This window comes from Lethenteron reissneri, chromosome 43 (assembly GCF_015708825.2).
Source record: "Lethenteron reissneri isolate LAM-NWPU_2019-01 chromosome 43, ASM1570882v1, whole genome shotgun sequence".
Classification (NCBI taxonomy): Eukaryota; Metazoa; Chordata; class Hyperoartia; order Petromyzontiformes; family Petromyzontidae; genus Lethenteron; species Lethenteron reissneri.
Window position 1 is genome coordinate 11855015 of NC_083821.1, and position 18258 is coordinate 11873272.

At 51.6% G+C, this 18258-nt stretch overlaps 1 protein-coding gene across 3 annotated transcripts in view; it reads right to left on the reverse strand.

Annotated features, from left to right (window-relative positions):
- LOC133353284 (collagen alpha-1(XIV) chain-like) overlaps positions 1 to 18258 on the reverse strand; it is a 283983-nt gene that overhangs the window by 97244 nt on the left and 168481 nt on the right. For all 3 annotated transcript variants that reach the window (XM_061569396.1, XM_061569397.1, XM_061569398.1), the window contains 9 exons: positions 16848 to 16987; positions 16216 to 16348; positions 12729 to 12770; positions 11084 to 11226; positions 10020 to 10149; positions 7060 to 7179; positions 6610 to 6756; positions 5995 to 6111; positions 1411 to 1557 (listed from right to left, as the gene is read on the reverse strand). In XM_061569396.1, the coding sequence (XP_061425380.1) occupies positions 1411 to 1557; positions 5995 to 6111; positions 6610 to 6756; positions 7060 to 7179; positions 10020 to 10149; positions 11084 to 11226; positions 12729 to 12770; positions 16216 to 16348; positions 16848 to 16987 (1119 nt within the window). The remainder of the gene's footprint in view (positions 1 to 1410; positions 1558 to 5994; positions 6112 to 6609; positions 6757 to 7059; positions 7180 to 10019; positions 10150 to 11083; positions 11227 to 12728; positions 12771 to 16215; positions 16349 to 16847; positions 16988 to 18258) is intronic.

The following is an 18258-nucleotide window of genomic DNA, read 5'->3' on the forward strand; positions in this document are numbered from 1 at the left end:
CTATCTGTGGTGAGTCCATTGATGCTGCTGCGTGGACAGAGGTGGGGGGATTTGTTTCAGCTGTTGCGCCGGGAGGTCGAACCGGTGATCTCCGGATCACACATAGCCATTACATTACGGCAGCATCCGAGCAGGTGCTTACATAATACGCAATTATACCTATTAGAAACTCAGCGCATTTAAATATATATATGGGCAGATGTGTTTTTTTGTGCAAATACATCACAGCAAAGATTGCTTAAAATCATAAAATAGTACCGCTTCTAAAACCTTTACATGTATTTCATAAGTACAGTAAATATTAAGACTTCAGCTACATTACAAATGATGTTTGTCATTCGTGTTTGCCAAGTACGTTCCGTCTGTCATCACTACCCCTGACCCGTCTCCGGTGGGGATTACACCGCAGAGCTTTCACGTGCGAGAGCGGTTTGCACACGGGGCCCGGGACTTGCGTGACAGCACTTCAACGACATTGCGCTAATGCAGCGTGGAGGGCACGAGCCGACCGCACCACGTGGGGTTGTGACGGGACGCGTGAACGCTGCGCATCCCCGAACCCTCTCTCGTGCACTTTCTCGATCATTAGCAGACCGTGAGTCTATGTCCAGGTCAGTCAGCCAGGAAATGGCTTCAGTTGATGTGCGGTGGAGATTCGGCTTCAATGCCTCCGTTGATTGTTTCAGAGTTTACAGTGGTTCACTGCAGTGTGGTCTCACATAGAGACGCAAAGACTCACACAGACCCACAGATTAACATCGAGTTCACAATGGCGTTCACTGTGTGGTCACAATAGTCTTGTCGGTGTTAATGCAGTCACATGCGACCAAGGTTAATTCGAATCCCTAGTCATGCGTCCGCTCAGTGTCCTTAAGATGTGGGAAATAGATTTTACGTGGACCGGTGTTGCGGAAGTAGAGATTCAATCCCGAAGGTTCGTTAGCGGGATTGACAACGATCACGTTGCTCGTTCCGATGCTGGGGATCACCCGAAGCTGTCGCCATAGACCTGTGCCTGGCACCTCGTGCGCGTGTCCCGTGCTGTGTGTTTCAGATTGGAGTGGAACAACACTTCCCCCCACGTGGTCCAATCCTTCATCACGATTCACGAGTCAATAGCTCCTGAACACTTTGGTGAACACAGCATTATTGAGGAGCTGGAGGGGTGTTATGAGCTCTTCACAACGTATATAACAACCCCAAAATACCGGTTCTTACACGCGCATATCGTGAGCTCGGAGAATCCGTGTCAATCGATAAATCAGTGGATCGTTACACCCCTAAAGTCCGCTCTCTGTGCCGGGTATAACTGGGCTGCACATGCGACTCCGCTGTGCTACGTGTCACTCTGGCGTGCTGCGCGTGTGACTCCGCTGTGCGGCATCAGTGCCGGGTGTGGCTGTGCCGTACTGGTGCGCTCTGTGGCGCTGGTGGCGGGCCCCTCGGCATGTCCCACGAGCGCGGTGATGCTGACGCGGTAGGGGGAGTCGGCCTGCAGCTCCGGGATGCAGTGCTCGATCTGGCTGCCCGGGAAGACCGCTTCACGCTTGGGACCTCCTAGTCAGCATCAACAACAGTGGGGATACACACACATTACACACACACACAGCATAGATACACACACATTACACACACACGCACACAGCATGGATACACACACATTACACACACACACAGCATAGATACACACACATTACACACACACACAGCAGAGATACACACACATTACACACACACACACAGCATGGATACACACACATTACACACACACAGCATGGATACACACACATTACACACACACACAGCATGGATACATACACATTACACACGCACACAGCAGGGATACACACACATTACACACACACAGCATAGATACACACACATTACACACACACACAGCAGAGATACACACACATTACACACACACATTACACACACACACAGCATGGATACACACACATTACACACACACATTACACACACACACAGCATGGATACACACACATTACACACACACACAGCATGGATACACACACATTACACACACACAGCATAGATACACACACATTACACACACACACACACACAGCATGGATACACACACATTACACACACACACACAGCATGGATACACACACATTACACACACACACATAGCATAGACACACACACATAGCATAGACACACACACATAGCATAGACACACACACATAACACACACACACACACAGCATAGATACACACACATTACACACACACACACACATAGCATAGACACACACACATAGCATACACACACACACACAGCATAGACACACACACATTACACACAGCATGGATACACACACATTACACACACACACAGCATGGATACACACACATTACACACACACAGCATAGATACACACACATTACACACACACACAGCAGAGATACACACACATTACACACACACACACAGCAGGGATACACACACATTACACACACACACAGCATGGATACACACACATAGCATACACACACACATAGCATAGATACACACACATTACACACACACACAGCAGAGATACACACACATTACACACACACACACACAGCAGGGATACACACACATTACACACACACACAGCATGGATACACACACATTACACACACACACACACACACAGCATGGATACACACACATTACACACACACACACAGCATGGATACACACACATTACACACACACACACACATAGCATAGACACACACACATAGCATAGACACACACACATAGCATAGACACACACACATAGCATACACACACACATAGCATAGATACACACACATTACACACACACATAGCATAGACACACACGCATTACACACACACACAGCATGGATACACACACATTACACACACACACAGCATGGATACACACACATTACACACACACACAGCATAGATACACACGCATTACACACACACAGCAGAGATACACACACATTACACACACACATAGCATAGACACACACACATAGCATACACACACACACATAGCATAGACACACACACATAGCATAGACACACACACATAGCATAGACACACACACATAGCATAGACACACACACATAGCATAGATACACACACATTACACACACACATAGCATAGACACACACGCATTACACACATACACACAGCATAGATACACACACATTACACACACACACAGCAGAGATACACACACATTACACACACACACAGCAGAGATACACACACATTACACACACACACAGCATGGATACACACACATTACACACACACACACAGCATGGATACACACACATTACACACACACACACAGCAGAGATACACACGCATTACACACACACACAGCAGAATACACACGCATTACACACAAACACAGCAGGGATACACACACATTACACACACACACAGCAGGGATACACACACATTACACACACACAGCATAGATACACACACATTACACACAAACACAGCAGGGATACACACACATTACACACACACACAGCAGAGATACACACGCATTACACACACACAGCATAGATACGCACACATTACACACAAACACAGCAGGGATACACACACATTACACACACACAGCATGGATACACACACATTACACACACACACAGCAGGGATACACACACATTACACAAACACAGCATAGATACACACACATTACACACACACACAGCAGAGATACACACGCATTACACACACACAGCATGGATACACACACATTACACACACACACAGCAGGGATACACACACATTACACACACACAGCATAGATACACACACATTACACACACACACAGTAGGGATACACACACATTACACACACACACAGCAGAGATACACACACATTACACACACACACAGCAGGGATACACACACATTACACACACACACACAGCATGGATACACACACATTACACACAAACACACACAGCATGGATACACACACATTACACACACATAGCATAGACACACACACATAGCATAGACACACACACATAGCATAGACACACACACATTACACACACACACACACAGCATAGACACACACACATTACACACACATAGCATAGATACACACACATTACACACACACACAGCAGATACACACACACATTACACACACACACACAGCAGGGATACACACACATTACACAAACACAGCATAGACACACACACATTACACACACACACAGCAGGGTTACACACATTACACACACAGCAGAGATACACACATTACACACACACACAGCAGAGATACACACACATTACACACACACAGCAGATACACACGCATTACACACACACACAGCAGGGATACACACACATTACACACAGCAGGGATACACACACATTACACACACACAGCAAGGATACACACATTACACACACACACAGCAGGGGTTACACACGCATTACACACACACAGCAGAGATACACACACATTACACACACACAGCAGGGATACACACACATTACACACACACACACAGCAGGGATACACCCACATTACACACACACAGCAGAAATACACACACATTACACACACAGCAGAGATACACACACATTACACACACACATTACACACACACAACAGGGTTACACACGCATCACACACACACACACAGCAGAGATACACACACATTACACACACAGAGAAGGGTTACACACACATTACACACACACACAGCAGAGATACACACGCATTACACACACAGCAGAGATACACACACATTACACACACACACACAGCAGAGATACACACACATTACACACACAGAGAAGGGATACACACACATTACACACACACACAGCAGAGATACACACGCATTACACACACAGCAGAGATACACACACATTACACACACACATTACACACACACACACAGCAGGGATACATACACATTACACACACAGAGCAGGGTTACACACAAATTACACACACAGCAGAGATACACACGCATTACACACACAGCAGAGATACACACACATTACACACACACATTACACACACACAGCAGGGATACATACACATTACACACAAACACAGCAGGGATACACACACATTACATATACACACACACAGCAGAGATACACACACATTACACACACACACGCACAGCAGGGATACATACACATTACACACAAACACAGCAGGGATACACACACATTACATATACACACACACAGCAGAGATAAACACACATTACACACACACACACATTACACACACACACAGCAGGGATACACACACATTACACACACACACAGCAGGGATACACACACATTACACACACACACACACACAGCAGGGTTACACACATTTCACACACACACAGCAGAGATACACACACATTACACATAGCGCTACACACACGTTAGATACGGTGATACACACATGTTACGCACGGTGATACACACGTGTTACGCATGGTGATACACACACGTTACGCACGGTGATACACACACGTTACGCACGGTGATACACACGCGTTACGCACGGTGATACACACGCGTTACGCACGGTGATACACACGCGTTACGCACGGTGATACACACGCGTTACGCACGGTGATACACACGCGTTACGCACGGTGATACACACGCGTTACGCACGGTGATACACACGCGTTACGCACGGTGATACACACGCGTTACGCACGGTGATACACACGCGTTACGCACGGTGATACACACGCGTTACGCACGGTGATACACACGCGTTACGCACGGTGATACACACGCGTTACGCACGGTGACACACACGCGTTACGCACGGTGACACACACGCGTTACGCACGGTGATACACACGCGTTACGCACGGTGATACACACGCGTTACGCACGGTGATACACACGCGTTACGCACGGTGATACACACGCGTTACGCACGGTGATACACACACGAGTCCATCGTCCCTTTCCGGCAGGGCCGGGTGTCCACACCTGTCAGCGGCTCCCAGGAGAGGCGGTACGAGGCGGCGTCGCGCACCGGCTTCCAGCGCATGCACAGGCTGTTCACCTCCACGCGGAACGCGCGCAGCTCGCTCACCATCAGCGGCACTGCGCGGACAAAACGAGTCCCAGCACGCCGTTAGCGAGACGCCCACTGGGGTGCAGTATGGGTTGATATTTTACGCGTCGCACCAGGTACTGTATTGAATTAAGATGACCTTGCGTAGGCCCAGGACTGGTTTAGATATTTGCCGCTGATGTTAGTTGTGGCTGGCAATGGTGTTGGATGCGTGGGCTCATGAGTGCATGAGTGGGTGGAAGGTTAAGCTGGTGGGTGGTTGACCTGGTGGGTGGGTGAGTGGGTTGGTGGGTGATTGGGTGGGCTGGCCAGTTGGTGGTCTACGGGCATCTAGGCTGGTAGGTCGGTGAGTGTGTGGGTGTGTGAGTGTTTTAGTGGGTGGGTGAGTGGGTGGGTTAGTGGGTGGGTGTGCCGGTGGGTTGACGGGTGAGTGGGTGGGCTGGGCTGGCGGGCGACCTGATGGAGAGCTGGTGGGTGAGACTGTGGGTGGGTGTCGTGCGTCGTGGTGGCGAAGTGCGGTTACTCACGCGTGCGTCCGGGCCCCTGCAGGGGCTCGCTGCTGCCCCCGGGGTAGAGCGCCTGCACTTTGACGCCGTACTCGGTGCCGGGGCTCAAGCCCTGCAGCACCGTGCTTGTCACGTCCCCCACAAACACGTCCTGCGCGGGGCCGCCAGCTGCTTCCACCACACGCCCGTGGGAAGGCAAGGCGTGCGTGGGGACAAGGGTGGGTGGGTTCAAAATGAGGATTCAAAATAAATATCGTGAGCCACTGCGTACGCCTTCACGGTTATGCTGCTGCGTATCTCTCCGAGCCGTGCTCGGGTCGTACCGCGTGTTGTTCGCCGTGACATCCGACGTTACTTTCCATGCGTGGCCTGCCAAAGGTATTTGAAAGTCCTGTTTGGCCCTTGGCACGGATCCCCCACCGCCGGTGTACTCGGCCGCGATTTGAGTGCGTGTGTGGGTGAGCTGCGCACCTGCGGGCGAGTAGGTGACGCGGTACCCGAGCAGCGGGCCGCGCACGGGCTCCCAGGACACGCGGAAGCGCGTGTACCACTCCTCCGAGATGCGCAGGTTGCGCGGTGCCACCAGAGGAACTGCCCGAGACAAACACAGGCACCAGCGTGAGTGGTGACGTGACGGCACGGCGGCAGCAGCTCAACGCGGCTGCAAACGACGCGCTTTGCTTTGCCACACGGGCACCCGGAGACGAGCCTCGACGGACAAAACGGTTATGGATTCTACGCAGCTTTATATACCCTGCGCATGGCACGGTGGGCTTGTCTATTTATGCAGTCATCTATAAGCAGAGGGACTCAGGGACAGCACCACGAGTGAGTCTCCCGTCAAGGTGAGGTCTAGGGAGTCCTAGACGGGGAGAATGAGCGACCTCCCATTTAGCTACGAATGGCCGTGGGTTTCAATAGAAGGTATTGCCTGCTGGAGCAGAGAGTGTATGGAGGGGAGTAGTGAGATGATCGGGGATAGGGTAGGAAGGAGCGAGTCCATTGAACACCTTTTATTGGGGATAGAAATCGGGCTACATTACAGTGGGGCAGACTATGGAAAAAGGTGGCTCTGTGAAACGGTCCGAATTTGTGAACATCTAGACACAATGACAGTCGCCCCCCATGCACGGAATGTGGGCGGTTAAGTGGCCAGGGTGGATATGTGATGGGTTGGATAGGCCACGACGTACTGGGTGTCAAAACAATACAGTGATTATCATGCAGTTCACAATCACTCACCCGAGCCCTGCAAGGCCTGTGTTGCCCACTACAGAAGGCACCATACATGCATTGTCCACAATTTATGAAACACAATCAATCTGGCGTCAAAACCATCGTGGAAGAGCAGTGAGCAGTGCGTTGGTGTGCACGTGCGGTGCTGTGTAATCTTCTGACAATTGATCAGACAAAGTTGGTGCTGAAAGCTCAGAATGTAAAGAGCACTGAGCTAAGTTTTGAGTTTGAGCTGAGCGAGGTAGTGAAGATTAGAGTGCTCTGCGCTTGCTTATGAGTTTCCACTTTTGTGTACAGAGGTGATGCTGCGATCATTTAATTACAGTTTGTCAAGAGGAAAAAAAAAACCCCAATTAATTTGTGGGTATAACACTGAACAGTGTTAATCAACATTTTGTACAGTGGGCCCTAACGAAATCGATCATGGCAGTTAGCAGCTTGAAGACGCAGAATTGTATCGCCATTGTGGGACTTCTCAGTGAGCGATTAGAGTCATCGAGCCAACGTTGGGCTCGGGTGCAAGCTCCGTGTTGGTATGGAAACCCAGATTGTTACACACGGGGGCACCAGCGCCGAGCCGCGGGCACTCAAGAAGTCATGTGATTGCGGTGCGTTCTGGTGTGCAATGCACTCGTGCCATTGGTGAGCTTGTATTGAGCGCGTGAGGGGAGATGTCAAGGTTGGAAGTGAACTGCTAATAGCGGAGTCAGTTTGTGCTAGTAATTAATTTATGGACAATGATGTGACGCGTGGAGCAGAAAATCGAGTCTCACCTGGCAAGAATCCACTTGCCTTGTGAGCAAAGCAATGGAATATTTCGTAACTGAAAACTATTTGAATTACTTCTATAACCCAAAAATAAATATTGCCTCTGGATGTCACTGAAGGGCACCTCTTTACACCACATTTTAAACATTTCTCTTGGCCCGGTCCATGGAACGCTTGCTCTGTGGGCGAGAACTACGCGCAACATTGTGTGTGCACGTGTGCGGGTGTGCGTACGAGTTTGTGAGCGAGCGCTGTGGTTATGTCTTTGTATCAACGGGGAGCGGTAGTGTCGTGGTTATCGCGCTGCACTACGAAGCCGGCGACCCGAGTTCGATTTCGGCTCACGGCCGACACCAGCGACGATTATCTGAACCCATCCTGGGTCTCCCCTCGGTCAACTCAGGCTCAAATGAACACCCGGTGTGGCGTGTAAAACATCGCCACTGGGGAGACAAAGGCGGCCGGGCATGGTGCTGGCCACCCACTCCCTTTGTGTGCCATGCCGGCCTTCATAGGTGCTCACTAACAGCACTTGCCCCAACAGTCGGTAAAGGCTATATGGGGGATCTTTGTCTTTGTACTGTGGTTATGTCTGTCTCCAATATAAAAACAACATTCGGCCAAAACGTTTGAAGCAGAGTGCTTCAGTTAAAATGGAATGATATTTCATCCGCAATTAATTCATCACGCCAGCCTTCTTCATTACTATTTCGTCAAGCAAAGATACTCTCCATTTGGCCAATTGCGAATGTCAATTAGTTTAGTGGCTACTTCCAAGTGTACTTTATTACAATTGAATTATGACAGTTAGAATAAATGTCATCGCGTTTCTATTGGATTTCCCCCCCGATAAGTTTCATATTATACAGTCAGTATGTAGCAATCTTGATTTGAAGCTTTCGTGACTGCAGGAACCCATACTCTTTGGCATCACCTGATGACGGTTGCTTGTGTTGCGATCGAAACGTCGTGATTTATTATTTAGTATTCAGTATGTTTGATATGTAAATTGTTTACGGTTTATAAGTCGATATCAGCCAAGCTTAAATTGGTGTTTTCACTGCTACGATTTGAACAACTGTTATTGATTTGTTCACAAAGGTTATCCCTGGTGTGTATGCTCACATATCGTTCCTGTTACTTCCCGGGGTTTCTCTTGAGAGAGACACGCGCCGTCCCTCCACGAGCTCCCACCTGCTGTCACCACCGTGTTCCCGACTGTTTTGTGTGCGCACTCTGTGCGTCCAAATGCAGCGCGTGCAAGTCTAACTGTGTACAAGCAGCGCGAGACCGTGCTCAGTGCTGTGCCCATGTCCAGCGTGCTACGTTTTGTCATAAGTGCGGTTGCCCTGTGTACCGATTGACCTACGTACTGGATGCCCTGTGCACTGGTTGCCCTGCGGTGCGCCGTGCCGTGCGGTACTAACGCGTGCGTGCGGTGCCGTCCAGGTTGCCTCCTTCGCCAGCCTGGTAGAGAGAGGTGACGGTGACGCGGTACGGGGTGTCGGGCAGCAGGTTCTGCAGGATCACGTTGTTCCGGCGTCCACCCACCAACACCTGCAGGGGGCATCACAGCGCAGGTGTTGCGTGGCAGGGTGAGAGGTTATTGCGTGGCGCGGAAAAGGGTCATAACTGCAGCCAGTAACGTGAAAATCTAAAACTATTTTCTACTTTACCAGGTAAGGCCCACTGAGCTGTACAGATATTTTTCAGAAGCGACCTGCCCACAAATGACAGCTCAACGAGGTGGCTTCTGACGTGGAAATATAGAACAGCCAAATACTCTAAACACATGCTGATTCTAAATGTGGAACGAGCAATGGACCCAGAGAAAAATCCTCGCAATCACGGGGAGACACGCAAACTCCAAATATACAACAGGAGTGCGGGTCGAGATCGAACCCACGGCCTCCTGTATACCAGGTACCAAAAAACCCTCAACCAACAACAACCAGCAACATAAAATAAAAGATAGATTTTTTTTCTCTCTGCCTGATGACGATCGCTTGTGTTGCGATTAAAACGTCATGAGTTTTAATATATTTTTATTTTATTTTCTATCTACTTGACTTTACCGAAAGAACCAAAGAATATAAAAGATACCTCTTCCTACCAACAGTATGCAACAAAGGTAATGTATGACTAACGCACGTGTGTGCATGTGAATGAACGTGTACGTGTGTGCGAGTGTGCGATTCCCACTCAGGGTTAACACCAGTGACGATTATCTGAACCTTTCCTGGCTTCCTCCCCAAGGTCAAGTCAGCCTCAAATGAGTGGCTGGTGCGGTGTGTAAACATCGCCACTGGGGAGACAAAGGGGCCGGGCATGGTGCTGGCCATCCACCCCCACATATACCATGCCGACCTCCATAGGTGCTGCCCCCTAACATCGCTTGCCCCAACAGTCTGCTCAGGCTATACGGGGGATCTCTGCCTTCGTCTATCGCGAGTGTGGCGAGTGCGGTGTGCGTGGCGGGCCCATGTCTCACCGCCTCGGGGGACCGCGTGCCCCCCACGGGCTCGTAGACGACGCGGTACTGCAGCACGGCCCCCACGGCGTGCTCCCAGCGCACGAGGAAGCTCGACGACGTCTCGTCGCTCGTCACCAGGCCCCGCGGGGCGCCGCGCGGAGCTGCACGCACGCCGAGACGCGGGCTCCGCTCACCGCGCTCACCACGCACACAATGCTCGCCACACGCGACACACTCACCATGCTCGCTCAACACACTTGCCATGCGTACCACAAGTGCAACGCTCACCATACTCAGCACGCTCACCTCACACACACACTCGTGCCTTCACAAACAACGACAACCACTACCATCGTTTATTCTGCAGATGGCAGAAATATTCCTCGACCAACAACAAAAACGCCAATGCTCAACAACCGATTTGTCTTCAGTCCCTTCTGTCAATCCACTGCTGCATGAGGGCCTCCCCAGGCCACACGAATTGTGGGGGTTATTTAACCATACTTCACCATGCTGGTCAGTGCAGGTTGTTAAGGCGAGGAGTAAATACATTAGAAGTCCTGCACAGCGGTATATGTTGGTGCACCGCCTTCTGCTGCCCACCGTTGCAGCCTGTAGCAACCCATCGTGCACACTGCTCACTCATCCAAGCGCTATCCAGATTCTACCCCGCTTATCTTCCAGAATGTCACGAGATGGGGCACATTCCGGTGACATACCCTAACGTACTGGAGGGAGATTCATTATATGGGCCCATATACCCAGGTGTGCCAGTCACTCATTAAAAGTGGATATTCTAGTCTAAAAACTAAGCTAAACAATATTTTATTTCACCAGGTAAGGCGCACTGAGCTACGTCGCTATTTTTCAGAATCCACAATTGATAGCCCAACGAAGTGGCTTATGTGGAAATTTAGAGCAGCCAATTTTTTTAAACGCATGATGTTTCTAAATGTGGAGAGAAAAACCTGAGGACCCGGAGAAAAATCCACGCGACCACAGGTAGAACACGCAAACTCCAAATATACAGGCGTCAGAGTCGGGATCGAACCCACGACCCTCCTGTGTACCAGGCGAGGGAGTTAACATCTCGCCACCGCGGCGCCCTCATTTAGCAGTTCCGCACAGACATCTGGGCCAATCACAGCATAGTATACACAACCAACAAGGCGTCGGCCTTCTCAATGTCAGTGTCACTGTTAATTTGGTCGTCAGCGCTGCCCGTTAGACGTCTAGGGCATTGGAAACCCGACGGCTCAGCGTCCAGAAGCCCCATCAGATGGGATGGCCCTGGAGGAGCGGTTGGGGGCAGAGGTCGCAACCGGGTTCCCGATACCCGTACCCTACCCGATACTGTTTGTCACTCATTTCCAAACGTCTTGTCTCTTCTCACAATTCAAATTCCTAGAATCAACCCACCCGCGCCTGCAACATGGCTTCATCCCAGAGGTCGCAATCAGGTACCCGATACCCGTACCCGGCCGGGTACGGGTAGGGTACGGGTACGGCCTGGTACGGGTACCCGTTTGCGACCCTGGTGCGGCCGGGTACGGGTACGGGTAAGGAATCAAAACCCGTTTGCGACCTCTGGTTGGGGGTGGTGGATGGAGGGGGGGGCAGTAGGGGAGGGGCTCTCCCGGCCCCAGCGCCTGTCAGGACTCACCGGCAGTGGTGGTGGTAGTTGGCGTGGTTGTTGTGACGTCAACTGCATTCGGCACACATACCACAAGGCAGACACTTAATGGTGGATAGTTCACATAAAAGCTACACGTCGGGGGATAATGGGCCTACATGTTAATGTTAGGGGAGTAAAGCTTGCACAGAATGTATCATCCTGTTTGGGCATGGTGCAAACGATATCCTCGGTGAAACCAGCAGAAGAAATTAAGCGAAAAGACACAGTGACAAGTTCGGTAAATCATAGCAGAATGCACTTTACACACAACGTCACATACACGTAAGGCATTGCACCAAATAAGAGTTTGAGATTGTGAAATAATGGGTGAAACGTGTTATGAGTGCCCATATCTACGCCAGCGAGTCTAGCCGGTTTGGTTAAAAATGGGTTTAAAGTTTCGGTTATGGTTAACCGTGTCCAAAAACTGGTTTGAACCAGTTCAAGTTTGTTTTAACTTCGCAAAATATGGTGAATTGCTTATCGTGTTTGTATTCTTGCGAGCACTAAAGTACAGCACATACAATTATACAAACACAATCATCATTAACATAAAAAGCAATACACACTCCCCAGCATTACTCACATATACTCTCAGCGCAATATGAATGTATGTAGCTTGGAAGTAACACTAGTTAACCCCATGAGCATAAACATCTTCTGTTAAATACTAGAGATTTGCACATCTAGCAGTAGATGCATCTTTCTGCGTGTATCTATTTGACTAATGCGCGTGTAGAGAGCGGTAGTGCAGCCATTGGCACGCTGCACTACGGACCCGACAACCCGAGGTCGATTCCTGCTCACGGTAAACACCGATGACGATTATCTGAACTTGTCCTGGGCCTCCCCTAGGTCGACTCAGCCTCAAATGAGTACCTGGTGCGGTGTGTAAACATCGCAAATGGGGAGACAAAGGCGGCCAGGCATAGTGCTGGCCACCCACCCCGCACGTGTGCCTTGCCGGCCTTCATAGGTGCTCGCGAACAGCAATTGCCCCAACAACCTGTTAAGACTATACGGGGGATCTTTGTCTTCACGACTAACGTATGTGTGTGTGCCACTGAGTCTGAGTGTCTCCCTGTCACCTTGAGCCCCCGTGTCGACTGCGTGCGGCACACTCGTGGGGCTGTCTACGAAACGTTTCACCAAATGACAGAAGGCGCCGCGGTCAATGTGCCCTGCAAAGTTTATTGCCTCGGGGATCTCAGCCATGCTTCATTGTGTTAACCTTACAAGCTGGCGGCGAAATTATTATTTAACTGCGCGGCATTTTCTTTGGGAGATTTTCATTTCGGAGCCCCAAAAACATTATTTGGGTTCGGCTTTCGATTTTCATCCTGAAAAAACTATTATTAGCTCCAGTTCTCAGTTCGGTTCCCTGGTCTAGACACCAGAGCAAACCTGTACATAAGGACTTACGGATTGACAGGACGAGCAGTCAGAGGTTTTCCCCAATTTTCGAGCAAACGCAGCAGCTTTGAGAAGACTTCTTCAGTGTTATTAGTATTATTGCTACGACCATGACGCTTGTTTACTCAGGAGAACCCTCACCGAGTCCCAGACTTTTTTTTCCAGAAGAGTCCTGCCAAGTCTTCACAGTAGGGGGCAACGTTGCTGCATATCATCCCCGACTGAGGAATGTGTGGGTGATTTTCAGCACCGGGTCGTTTTGCCAATTCTGGTCGCATCGCGTGTGTGTGTGTGCGCGCGTTTTGTTCGCTCATTTCTCACCGAGTCTTTTCAAACTCGGTCGTTTGTTACTGTACAACACGGCCTGCCCGAGACAATCCATCGGCACGGACGTGACCCGACGGACCTTCGAGTGCGAGCCGAGACGGGGGCTCGTATTTTGCAGTCACCTTGCCAACAACAATCGGAGCGGCCAAGCGCAGGTGCGCAGACAATGCCTGGTGTGACACAGACCCCCGCTGGCATGGGTCGATGACTCGCTGAGACAAGGGACAAAGTGGCCTTCCACACACAAGGCACCGCCTGCGCCCCGCAGCGCGGCGTGGGGCCGTGCGTACTGTGTTGCACCGCCGTGAAACATGCTGGGTCTGATGCCGACCCAGATGCCTTCATGTTTGGAGTTTGCGTGTCTCTCTCCCCGTGTTCGCGTGGATCTTGCTCTGGGTCCTCCGGTTTTCCCCTCCACATTTAGAAACGTGCGTTTAGAGCATTTGGCTGCTATAAATTTCCACGTGATAAGCCGCTTCATTGAGCTATCATTTGTGGTCAGGTCGCTTCTAAAAAAAAGCTACATGGGTCAGTGGGCCTCACGTGGTAAAATAAAAATAGTTTCGTTTAGTTTTTTAGTGCCCAGATGGATGGATGCATCGCAACTTCGAGGCCTCTGTCGAGTTTGTTTGTATTTTCTCTCCCTGTTCTGCATGGGATTCATCCGGGTTCTCTGGTTTTCTTCCACAGGTAAAAAAACAATGTAACCAGGACTGGCCACATATCCCAATGCTGAAACATTACTCGATCGGGATTACATGTAGAAACATCGCTCCCCCCCATTGTAAAAGAGTCTTGAAACTCAGTGAGGCTATCCTGGGTAAACTACCTGAATAATAATGATAAAAATACTAAGCCAAGAAAATAGGTTGGACGATGTGTGGTGGATTGCTGCAATGCTTCTGTTAGAATCTTCAATCTGTGCGTCTGGATTCACTTCAATGCTACACGGAGAGGTCGAGCTCACGCGTGGTGCTGCCTGGTGCTCATTCTCACTGGGGGTGCAGGGTCAGTGGAGGCAAATGCCTCCCACAGGAACCCACCGTTGGATAACCTGGATCGATCCGCGGCCCCCGCACAAATTGCGATTCCGCCACGTGCTTTGCGATGTGCATTCGATTTTTTATCACAACCAGAATCGCAGGCAAATTCACATTGCCTCTCCCACCAGTGGCAGAAACGTAATCCCGGTGAGATCGCCGCCCTTACGCCGCTAGCTCAACCTATCCGGCTAGGTTCAAGTATGTGGGAAATCTGACCCATTTCCTACCACCTAGCGGCGGGAGGCATTCATGAAGGGCACCCAAACATCCACCACGCCCGCCTTCCCGCCATCTGTGCAGGCACAGCTGGTGCGCTGCAGGGTGGTAGTTGCGTGGCGCGGAACATTCCCCCGCCAGGCACGGGAACCCCCGCTCGCCGAATACCAACGGCGGGATCGGCCCGCTTCCACCACTTTGTCGGTGATCGGTGAGTCCCACCAGTGGCGCTAGGCATGAATCACGGCCGCTATGCGAGTCTTCCGAGTCTCAATTTGCGTCAGTGGCTCTACGTGTGTGCGCAAGGAGCCACTGGCAGCACATTGCGCTCTCTTCTACGAGTCCACGGGCACGCGCTACGACCTGACACTGGGGAACTTGAAGCGGATTTTGTTGCCTCCTGAACTTGCAGTAGGGAACCGCCCAACTGAACCGGGCCCTGCGGAGCCCTCACCCCTGTCCCCGAGCAGGCTTACGTGTCTGCTCGCGGCCCGTGAGTGGGCTGCTCTCCGACTCATCCGGGTAGATGGCGGTCACGGACACCTCGTACAGCGTGCCCCTCTGCAGGTTCTCCAGCACCTTCGAGTTCTCGTCTCCGTTCAGGATCACCTGCTCAGCACAACGAGCGCAACGCACGGAGCAACAGTGAGTGGATGAAGACATTTGGTATTGTATCCGTTCATATAGCACAGAGGCTGTCACAAAGATGCTATCTTTCGCGTAGTCTGCCAGTAGCAAGCGATGTTGCTGTATGTCATCCCAATTTAGTAGTTTGCGGGCGTTTTTTTTCGTTCTTCAAACTTGGCCCGGGACGCTGGCACACAATGGGCTACTCCATTCGAATTACATCACGGAAGCGTTAACGTCCGCTGCGAGGCAGACGAGGAGGTATTTGTGCGGTTAAAACACCCATGGGAATAACCACGGCAGTCTGCCAGGTTTCGAACCGCGAAACTACTCCAACGAAGCGGGCGACGCGCGTCCGACTGCAGGGCCACGTCACCGCCGGCACGAGCTGCCTCGGTCGATGGTGGGAAAACCGGGAAGGGGGTCGCAACGGGAAAACCGGGATGGGCGGGTGGCGGCGCTAATAGGGGTGGCGGCATACCTCTTCCATGGCGCCGCCCGCCACGGGGCGCCACGCCAGGCGGTAGAGCTGGACGTCCTTCCCGCCGTGCACCCAGGTCACCCGGAACGTCGTCTCCGTCACCTCCGAGAAGCGCAGCAGACGCGGGGGCGGCACCTTCACTGTGGGCCGATACGCGCGTGGGAATGAACGGGGGAACGTGCGGTCGTGGATCAGCACGCACGAGCACACGAGCGCACACAGACACACAACACAGAGCGGGGTCAACTCGTCGCCAGAGGTGGCTAGATAGACCTTCTAAAACCGTCACCAATGTCACAAAGAAATTTACCATGCACGCGTGGTCTCTGTGTGTGGGTGGTGTGACGCATGCGTGGTCTCTGTGCGATTGTGGGTGGTGTGACGCACGCGTAGTCTCTGTGTGTGGGTGGTGTGACGCACGCGTGGTCTCAGTGTGTGCGTGTGGGTGGTGTGACGCACGCGTGCTCTCAGTGTGTAGGTGGTGTGACGCACGCGTGGTCTCAGTGTGTAGGTGGTGTGATGCACGCGTGGTCTCAGTGTGTGGGTGGTGTGACGCACGCGTGGTCTCAGTGTGTGCGTGGTGTAAGGCACGCGTGGTCTCAGTGTGTAGGTGGTGTGACGCACGCGTGGTCTCTGTGCGATTGTGGGTGGTGTGACGCACGCGTAGTCTCTGTGTGTGAGTGATGTAACGCACGCGTGGTCTCAGTGTGTGCGTGTGGGTGGTGTGACGCACGCATGCTCTCAGTGTGTAGGTGGTGTGACGCACGCGTGGTCTCAGTGTGTAGGTGGTGTGATGCACGTGTGGTTTCAGTGTGTGGGTGGTGTGACGCACGCGTGGTCTCAGTGTGTGCGTGGTGTAAGGCACGCGTGGTCTCAGTGTGTAGGTGGTGTGACGCACGCGTGGTCTCAGTGTGTGGGTGTGGGTGGTGTGACGCACGCGTGGTCTCAGTGTGCGTGTGGGTGGTGTGACGCACGTGTGGTCTCAGTGTGTGCGTGTGGGTGGTGTGACGCACGCGTGGTCTCAGTGTGTAGGTGGTGTGACGCACGCGTGGTCTCTGTGTGTGGGTGGTGTGACCCACGCTTGGTCTCAGTGTGTGCGTGTGTGTGGTGTGACGCGCGCGTGGTCTCAGTGTGTGGGTGGTGTGACCCACGCTTGGTCTCAGTGTGTGCGTGTGGGTGGTGTGACGCACGTGTGGTCTCAGTGTGTGCGTGTGTGTGGTGTGATGCGCGCGTGGTCTCAGTGTGTGGGTGGTGTGATGCACGCGTGGTCTCAGTGTGTGCGTGTGGGTGGTGTGACCCACACGTGGTCTCAGTGTGCGCGTGTGTGTGGTGTGACGCGCGCGTGGTCTCAGTGTGTGGGTGGTGTGATGCACGCGTGGTCTCAGTGTGTGCGTGTGGGTGGTGTGACCCA